The sequence below is a fragment of the Pteropus alecto genome, unplaced genomic scaffold (assembly GCF_000325575.1).
Source record: "Pteropus alecto unplaced genomic scaffold, ASM32557v1 scaffold131, whole genome shotgun sequence".
Lineage (NCBI taxonomy): Eukaryota > Metazoa > Chordata > Mammalia > Chiroptera > Pteropodidae > Pteropus > Pteropus alecto.
In genome coordinates, this window is record NW_006434709.1 from 25,166,803 (window position 1) to 25,177,098 (window position 10,296).

Consider the following 10,296-nt stretch of genomic DNA (forward strand, 5'->3'; position numbering starts at 1 on the left):
TTTTTAACGAACTTACATTTCCTGTCCTAAGAATCAGGATTTTAACAATTATGGTCTTGAATTTTTAAGTGTTTCATCTGTCTTTTCAGTAACAATTTAAAAGATGGAATTATCTAAAGTTTGAATTGAATTGGTTGCTCTTTTTAAATAAGGCATTCTCATTAAAATAAATTCACAGATCCTAGCCTAATTTAGAAGAAAATGCTTTCAGCACTTAATTTGTAACATAATGTACAGTTATGCTCACATAATTGTGTGAGGAATGGGAAGATAAACTAGATTTCAGACACATACACCTTTAAGTTTGTATTAGGGCCTGCGAAAATAATCTCTTCGAGGTAGTATTATCATTCTTAGAAACAAACTGATACAATTGTGTTTGTGCTTTACTCTTAGCCTGACATTTTTGGGCAAAACTTTTGATTCCTTTTGTAAATTTATGCTCCCTAAATGTTATTTTTTTATTATAGCAAATACCAAGTCGTCAAAAGAAAATTTTAGAAGAAGCTCACGAATTAAGCGAAGATCACTATAAGAAATATTTGGCAAAACTCAGGTCTATTAATCCACCATGTGTGCCTTTCTTTGGTGAGCATTTCTTCTTGAATTTTTATTATGTTTCTGGATAAAACAAGGCATTTATTTCCTTAAATGACTGAGTTTACACATGTGTTATATACTAGCAAAAAATACTTATTTAACAAATATTTAGCACCTGGATCCCTTTAGAATTTTTCTCTATTAGGACTTTGTAAGATCAAGCCCTATATATACATTTCACTTTTTATTTCTTGGGCAGCCATTTGATATTATATAATGCTTGCTTGTGTTTTTATATTTATAGAAATTTTTGTTGAATTTTAATAAACCAAAAACAAAAGAGGCATGGCCATACTCATCCATATTTATAATCATGTTTCTTGTAAACAATTTCACATGGCTTAAAATCATAGTATATGTGCCTCTGGGCCCACACCTTCTGCACATCAAAATTTTACCAACTCTTTTTTTCTTTCCCTTCTGTACCACAGGAAGGAAGTACCTTTTTCTTCCTTTTAAGACTGAAACATCTACCATCTGAATCTTCTCTCTTCCTGTAGGTTCCTCTTATTCTGTCATTTATTTCCTGTATTTCATATTTTTAATATCTCTTTCACACCGGTTTCTTTTCTCTGCCTGTATATATGCTCTGATGATTCTTCCTCTGAATGCTTACAGAAATTATGATCTCTATTATACGTCTGGTATTTAGTCTTTTTAGTATGTGGGATATTTTTTCTAGCCATTTCCTCATCTATATATTATATAGCTTTAAGTTATACTGCATATAATACTGTTATGTCTTGATTTTTTAATTAACATTTTCCCACATTTTTTAGGCTTTACAGAACCAACCACTTTTGTATTTATTTCTAATCTTCTTGCTATGCACATTGTATAGCCGTAATCATATCACATGTACACACTCTATTGTTTACTTGTTTCACTTATCATATCCTAAATATATTGTCGAGTTTTATACTTTTCATAATTATCATTTGTAGTGGCTGCATAATATTCCATAAAGTTGGTATGATAATTTAGTTTATTACCCTGTGATTGGACACATACATTATTTCCAGTTTTTTGGCTTTCATAAGTAATGTTATAATGAATATCTTCATATTTATACCTTTTTTTCTATATTCGAGAATATTTTGTTGAGCTAGGTATTTCACTAGTCTGCCTTTTAGTTTTTATTCTTTGACATGCAATGTTCTTAAATTCTATAATGTCCATCTCTCTCATTATGATTTCTATTGGTTCTAACCTTAGAAAATTCTTCCAGTCTAGTAATTTAATAATCAGTCACATTTTCTCCTATGATTTGACTTTTAAAATTATATTTAATTCTTTATTCAAATTGAAGTCTCTTTTAGACATCATGTGAAATATTCGAATTTATTTCTTTACCACATTATATTTTTGTTGACCTAGGTTTATTGAGTAAATCTTCTTTATCCTCATTTATATATGGTTCCTCCTTTTTTAATAAATAGTTTCCATTACGTTCTTATACTAGTATCCTAGTTTTAATAATTGGCACTTTATTATCAGTGATTCTCAACTGGGGACAATTTTTGCTCCCCAGTGAACATTTAGCAACGTCTGACGACATTTTTTATTGTTCTAATTGAGAGGTGCTAGAGGCATCTAGTGGGCAGAGGATAGGAATGTTGCTAATATCCTCCAATACACAGGACAGTCCCATACAAAATTACCCGATCCAAAAGGTCAACAGTGCCAAGGCTAAGAAACTCTTTTTATAGTATTTTCATATATGATAAAGTTGGTTCTTCATTGTATTTTCTTTGCCAATCTTGGTGTCTTTATTTTTTCAAATGAACTTCATAATACAGTTGAAACGATCTATCGATTAATTTGGAAAGAAAATTTATGATACTTAGCTTTTTACTAAATGTTTTTGGTTGTGAATGGTATTCATTTATTTAAGTCAATTACCCTTAATTCCAAGAATTTTTAATTTCAGGGCCACCAATAATGATAGTCTCTTCCTTTGATCTTTTTTTCTGTGTTATGCCTTATTACATTGGTCAATAACTTCTCAAATAAAGGTTAAACAATAATGATAAAAATAAATGGCTCTGGATATGGTCCATAGTGTAGCAGTTAGCATGTCTGCTTTACACACAGAAGGTCCTGGGTTCGTGCCCCAGTGGAGCCACAGTCCATGGTCTACAGCCATGCCACCCTGAACAAGCCCAATATCTGATCTCAGAAGCTAAGCAGGGTTGGATCTGGTTAGTACTTGGATGGGAGACCACCTAGGAAGACCAGGTGCTGTAGGCATAAATAATAATAAATAATAAAAAACAATTTTTTTTAAAGTGGCTCTGTTTTAATCAGTTTCAGCATAAATAAGTATAATTTTGTTTTTTGTTTGATTAGATATTTTTATTATGTTAAGAAAGTTTTACAGTTATCCTGTATTTTTGTTAGCAATATACATTTACTTTTATATTTTGCTATCTTAGAGAAAAATGATTTTTCTTGTTAAGTAAATTAAATTAAGTAGATTAAATTATAGATTTACTAATACAGAACCTTCCTACTTATTAACATTAAACCCTATTCATGGTGGGCTACTCTTTTAAATGTACAAATGAATTCTATTCATTATCATGTTATTTAGGATTTTTGCATTCATCCTCAATAATGAGATTGGTCTGTGTTTTTTCTTTTTGTACTATATCAGCTTTTGTTATTATGGTTATATTTACTTTGTAACATGAGTTAAGTAGCTTTCCATCTTATCTATTCTGTTCTGGAATATCACGAAATGGTCTAGACTTTAAATTTTAAAATATTCCAACAGAAAAATTATTGAGACCTGTGATCTTTTATAGAATATAATTCTTTAATAATGTTTTCATTTTTCTTAATTTTTCTAATTTCAGTTTTCTGCTATACAGTTGTCTCATTATTTTAAAAATACTAACATTCAGTTATATCTACAAAATATTATTTTTTAAATTGTTCCTATTGGCAGTATATTGTTCCCATTTCTATTCATACTCATTTGTTTTACTTTAATTTGCTTTTTTCCTCAAAAGATAAAATCTTAAATTTACTTATTCTCTCTGATTTTGTTTTTTATGTCAGGTATTATTTTTTATCGTTATTAATTTATTGTTTTCCTGATGACTTTTTTCCCAAAAAATTCTTGATAAAACCATTGAGCTCATTTATTTTCTCTTTCTGGTAAAACATTAAATTCTATGCATTTACTTTTAAGTAAGTGTGGTAACTATGGTGCCAGTTCATACAGGAGAGCCTGGGGAAGGACTTGGGTAGATCTGATGTTTGTGCCATTCAGTCTGTCAACAAATATTTCTTGAGTACCTACAAATATCAAGGTGCTTAGAAAAAGTGAAAAATGCATAGCACTCACTGGGCTTATAGTCATGCTACTCATGATATCCTAAAGTCTCCAGTACACAGAGGTGAAAAACAACCTCTTGATTTGGCCCTGTTACCCCATTACCCTGACAGGCAGACATTTTTCACACAAACCGACCCCTCCAAAGTACTCTCTCTCAAATGAACTAACATAACTAATTTTCATAACATGTTGTTATAAGAAAAAAAGGACATTTCAGAGCTGTATTTAGAGTATGGTTCATTTATGTTTTAAGGTGAGCTGTATGCTTTAGTGAATGAATACAAACATGTATATGTAGTTTAATAGGTACAGATAGCCTACCTGCCAGGCTTCCTACCCATTTCTCCTTATCTTCCTGGTTGTTGAGCTTCTGTTCTCTTAAGATAATATATCTGAACTGTCCCTGGTCAGTTCTACTCTAGGAAGATTTTTGCTATTCCAAAGCTAAAGGTTATCAGTGCTTGGAGTTAGGCAGCTTTCCATAGTTCTGATCCAGTAGGTAGAGTATGTGTTATTGCTGCTTCTTAATTCTATCTTGTCTATATGTTAGTTTGTAGAACTCCTTCCAGATTCCTTAATGCTGGATACTGGTTATTTTCCTCCCTCTATGGGAGGATCTGACACTTTTACTTCCTCTGTCATCTTACTGGAATTCTTATTCAGTTCTTTTGCTGGCACCGTACCATTTACAGAGTAAATGGGGTAGCATCTGACACTTTTACTTCCTCTGTCATCTTACTGGAATTCTTATTCAGTTCTTTTGCTGGCACTGTACCATTTACAGAATAAAAGTTAGGCAATTTCACCTTCAAAGACGATGCCAGACTACAGGTCTATAGCCTAAATTTTCTCCAGACACTAAAATATTCTGCTCATAGGTAGAATAGATATGTATAAGCAAACCGAAATCTCTTCTAAAGTAAAAAGATGTAGATTCCTCCCTCAACCAAGTCTCACCTTTCTGCACAAACATACATGTCTGTAGCATAGGCTTTGCACTTTTACACAGCTCGAATTTTGTGTCATCCTTCTGTTTCTTGTTATTTTGCTTCATCTTCACTCTTGCTTTCCTGCCCTTTTAAAATTGACTCTATGTATCTTGCATCTTGGTCTAGTCTCCAAATGCTTTCTTTTCTATTCTGAAGTAATGTACTTCATTCATTCAGAAACATTTGTTGAATACCTCTATGTGCCAGGCCCAGGGCTAAGTGTTGAGAATAGAGAGGCAAATAAAACATAGTCTTACCTTCAGTAAGCCCCCTTGAAAGAGCAGAAAAATAAAGTACCATGTCGTAATATATAATTGTACTACAATTATATATTGTACTACAAATATGTGTAAATAGAAGTGTGAACAAAGTACTATGGGAACCTAGAATCCTGAGCAGTCACTTCTTCCGGGAATGGTTGGGAAAGACATCAGTAGGAAAGTGAAGCCTTACCCTTCTTTATTATTTATGTCATAATGCTCTGCTTTCCCTCTCTCTAGAACAACTTTCTCCACTGGGTATGTCAAATGATCTGTTGAAATAAATTAAGCTTTAACAGTGTATAATATTCAGGTCTCTATATATATTTATAGTGCATTTTTCATTTATAATTATATATATATATATGTCGAAGATGCATGCTTAAAACATATTTTTACTGATAGGTATATGATCAACAAAGTTTGGACACCACCTCTTTGATCATCTGTTCTCCTTTTAACTAGCCATTAATTTGTCATAAAATAATTTCTCAATTTTATCCAAGTATTCTCAAAATGATATATATATGCATTTTCATCACTTCATTCACATATACTTTTAACGCTTACAACATCCCATAACTTATTATCTCCCATGTTCCCAGTGTCAGTCATTATACCACCACCCATTCAGTCACTCAAACATGAAGCTGAGTCTTCCCACAACTCCTGCCCTCTGCCCAAACCAGTTAATCAGTTCTTGTGGCGCCTACATTTTAAATATTTATGCACTCCATTCTATCCCTGTAGACCCTCAGATAGCCCTCATCATCTCACCAGAACTACTTTTATCCTGCTAACTGATCTTCCTGCTTCTAGGCTTAACTCCTTCTAACCCATGTGGCTTCACAGTACAGCCAGATTAATCCTTCTGGAATGCAAAGATGCTAATAATTTCCTAATTATCCACTGGATAAAAGTTAAGCTCTTTAAAAAAAAAAAAAAAGCTTTCATGACCCAATCTAGGTGCTACTGCTCACAAACTCATCACAGTTGGGCCATCAATTTGTGACCAGTATGGAAGGTTGATTTTGGCTGCCATTAAATATGTGTACTGTTATGGAAATGTTTGTTAGACTGAACATTGAACTAAGTGGATCATGCAACTTTAGTGTAGAGGAGAATATAACTGGCAGCAAGTAAAAGAGCCAAATCTCAGGCAGACATGGAAAATAAAAGAGCCTGTGCTTACTAGAACACTTGGAAATTTGTCTTTCAAATGTATAATCAAGAGGTGCTGAGAAATAACCAAGTAACCTATACATTTAATAACTGAATGCTTTTTAAAATCAAACAAGCATTGATATCTGTCATGTTTCATTATTGCTGACTCATTTACTATCAGTTTTGAGTCATTTGATCTTTTCAAAATGTGGCCATAAATTCTAGTATTTAAAAGTATGTCTGTAATACAAAATCATTTAAAACTACTAATATATGATTAGAACTAAAGTGCTTGTTATTTTGTTCATTCCCCTCATCTAGTGCACAACCTGCAGTGATGCAGAAGGGATTAGAACTACTAATCCCTTGCTTATGTCTATCCTCATATCCTGCCCTTCCTCCATCACCCCATGTTATCTCTGTGTGTGCCTTCCAAGCTTCATCACACATCAGTGCTATGTACACACTGCTACTTTGCTTAGAGTGCCCTTCCATCTTATTTTACTTATTCTAACTTCTATTCATTTTTTGAGACTTATTTGAAGCATCACTTTATTTGTGATGCTTTTACTACTCCCACCAGCTCAAAGGCAGAGTTAGGTACACCTCTGTGCTCTCATAGCATCTTACGTGTTAGTTAATATAGCATTTAACGATTGTACGATAGTGGCCCACATTCAAAGCTCTGAACTACTTGAGGTCACAGACTTGTGTCTTGTTCATCTTCGTATCTGCGGTACCTAATGCAGTGCTTGGCCTACAGCATAGACTCAGTACACGTGTACCGAGTAAATTAACTCAGATATTCACACACCCTCCTTTTTTCCCTAAAGTATAACAGTCAGTATTTGAGGGGAAAAGGCAGAAGCATAAGAAGAGAATAGGGCAAGAATAGCAACAACAGCATCAACAATCACAGCCACAGTTAATTAAATATTTACTTCTGTCAGGCCCTATTCTAAACCTATATATAAATTTACTCCTTTCTCACAACAACCCTGCTGCCCTCATTTTACAGATTAAAAAACCAAGGCACAGAGAGGCTAAGCAGCTTGCACAGGATCACACAAGTCTAAAGCAGCAAAGATGGCTCCAGAACCTTTATGACAGAACAGAAAGGAACTAAAGTGTTCCTGGCTTTGTAAAATACTAAAGTGCTTGTTATTTTGTTCAATCTCCTCTTCATCCAGAGCACAACCCACAGTGATGAGGAAATGAGCTCAATTACCAGGTTGCCACTAATTCTAGAAGTACTAAAAATCAGAATGTATATAAATGATATGCAGTCCTGTGTTTGATAGGCTTGCAGATCTTTCCACGTTTCCATGAGTAAGCCTATTCAAACAGTACTACCTCTGAATTACAAATCCTGACAACTCTTGTTGGGCCTCAAGAGCTGAGTAAGCAGAAAAAACAATCCTCTGAATTTAACATTTTCCCCTTTTACCAAAAATATGTTATTAATGACGGGTTATTAAAGTTCCTTTTATAAAACCATGACTTATGTCAAATAACGTGGTTGACAGGTATGGAAAATTGGTTATTCCTCCTCAAAAACCTGTTAATTCTATTAAACTTGGTATCCCTTTTTCTTGGGTATTTATAGAACTTCAGTTTGTCAAAGAGGAATTTGAAAATTACGAAATCTTTCTTGATATTTACTTAGCTTGTTTTTTATGGAATGGAAATTTGTGCCTTGATTCTTTGGTTTATGGTGATTGAGATGGAACAGTGTCAAATGCCTACAATTACTAAGAAAGAAAAAAAATAGCTTTTCCCTTCTTTACTCTTGAAATAATTTATCTCTTCTAGGAATTTATCTAACTAATATCTTGAAAACAGAAGAAGGCAACCCTGAGGTTCTAAAAAGGCATGGAAAAGAGCTTATAAACTTTAGTAAAAGGAGGAAAGTAGCAGAAATAACAGGAGAGATCCAGCAGTACCAAAATCAGCCTTATTGTTTACGAGTGGAATCAGATATCAAAGTAAGTTGAATTATTTGATTATATATATTTCTGATTTATAAACCTCCTGATGAAAGGCAGGTTTATTTTGTAGAGAAGAAAAGGGAAAATAAAACAAATAATTTAAATTTTCTTATATTAAATGTTTTCTTAAATTATTTTCATGAATTCAAACTGAATTTTAAATATTTAATATTAATAATTGTTTATTTCTTTGCATTTATTTTAGAGGTTCTTTGAAAACTTGAATCCAATGGGAAATAGCATGGAAAAAGAATTTACAGATTATCTTTTCAACAAATCCCTAGAAATAGAACCACGAAACCCTAAGCCTCTCCCAAGATTTGTAAGCATTCATATATTTATATTCGTTTTACATTTATATATCTTTTGCAGTTGTCATCTATATCTGGTGATGCCATCACTACCATATGTACAGATCAGTTTTCTATAAAGGCATGCAGGGATGAAGTGCACATGTGATGGATAGAAGTAATGAATAAGTGCTTAATAAATATGCTCAGGAATATCCCACTTGATTCCAAATAAATAAGCATTACTATTAATCTGAATAAATCTTGATATGATAGATGAAGAAATTGGGCAAATTTAAAAGCTTTTATTTCTTTTCAACAAAATTATTCAAGATTTTAAGGGCAGGAAATTTGATAAATTTATACTAGTTATAATAAATATATGTACTTATGTCTTTTTTAAAGTAATGATTTTTGAGAGCTTTTAACCATGAATCATTAGCCATAAAATAACAGGTTTGGCTAAAGATACTTTTTTTGGGAAAATGAAGTTTCCATTGTTTTTTATTACTTGTCAATGCCTGGCCAAAGTTACATACAGTAACATCACCTCACTGAACTAAGTATAATCTGTCTTATTTTTAAGACAGTCAGGAATCAAGAAGTTAACAAAAATGGCTTCTAAGTAACCAAGATAAATCTCATAATGTCTTGGAATTAAAGCTTATGCAATTATCTCACAAGAATATTTCTCAAGGCCTAGAACAGTTTTTTAAAAAGTGGATTGAAAAACACAAATTGGAAATAGTTCTATGGTTTGTCCCATTGAGTCATGCTGATATCACTGAGAAATGATCACTCTGTAAGAAAATTCCATAAAACTAACATAAACATAGAGATGAAAACCCAGGCAATTTAATGCATTTGTAAATAGCTCCGATGATCCTGATAGGATTATTGTATTATAGCATAGTAAGGTATCATAATTCTTAATAATGATGCTGACTTTTCCAGCAAGGTTAAATTAGTTCTTCAACCAAGTCTGTTTAAAAAGCCAGAGAAATATACAACATATCTTAAAAAATTTCCATTCGAAAAATATTAAAATAACAAATACTCTGCTATTTATAGGACTAAGACAATTATTTAAAGAAATTCATTCCCTAATATTTAGATAGCTAAGACTTTATGGAAATGGGGCGTTAAAGGCTTTAACTTGAACGCTTTAATTCGAACCATCATGAAACTTCTTTATTAGTGGTTTATGGTTTTCCTAGATATTAGTTGAATTTTACAAGGCATAAAAATAGATAAACATTCCTTTCTATTATGGTATTGTAAGTATTGTGTTTCTTTTGATGTGTCTACAGCCAAAAAAATATAGCTATCCCTTAAAATCTCCTGGTGTTCGTCCATCAAACCCAAGACCAGGTACCATGAGACATCCCACACCTCTGCAGCAGGAGCCAAGGAAAATTAGTTACAGTCGGATCCCTGAAAGTGAGACAGAAAGTACAGCGTCTGCACCAAATTCTCCAAGAACACCGTTAACACCTCCTCCTGCTTCTGGTGCTTCTAGTACCACAGATGTTTGCAGCGTATTTGATTCTGATCATTCGAGCCCTCTTCACTCAAGTAAGTGCTAAAATTTTAAGTGCCTTAAAGTAGTTGTTAATATTGTATGCTAGACATCAAAAAGAATATAGTTTTATTTTTTGTAAA

The 10,296-nt window shown here is 32.7% G+C and overlaps 1 protein-coding gene and 1 pseudogene across 3 annotated transcripts in view; both read left to right on the forward strand.

The window, feature by feature from the left end:
* The window catches only part of SOS1 (SOS Ras/Rac guanine nucleotide exchange factor 1), a 118,066-nt gene that overhangs the window by 94,786 nt on the left and 12,984 nt on the right, over positions 1 to 10,296 (forward strand). For all 3 annotated transcript variants that reach the window (XM_015587582.2, XM_015587583.2, XM_006909653.3), the window contains 4 exons: positions 471 to 588; positions 8,169 to 8,341; positions 8,550 to 8,666; positions 9,945 to 10,209. In XM_015587582.2, coding sequence (XP_015443068.1) covers positions 471 to 588; positions 8,169 to 8,341; positions 8,550 to 8,666; positions 9,945 to 10,209 — 673 coding nt within the window. The remainder of the gene's footprint in view (positions 1 to 470; positions 589 to 8,168; positions 8,342 to 8,549; positions 8,667 to 9,944; positions 10,210 to 10,296) is intronic.
* LOC112478060 lies at positions 2,735 to 2,850 on the forward strand (annotated as a pseudogene).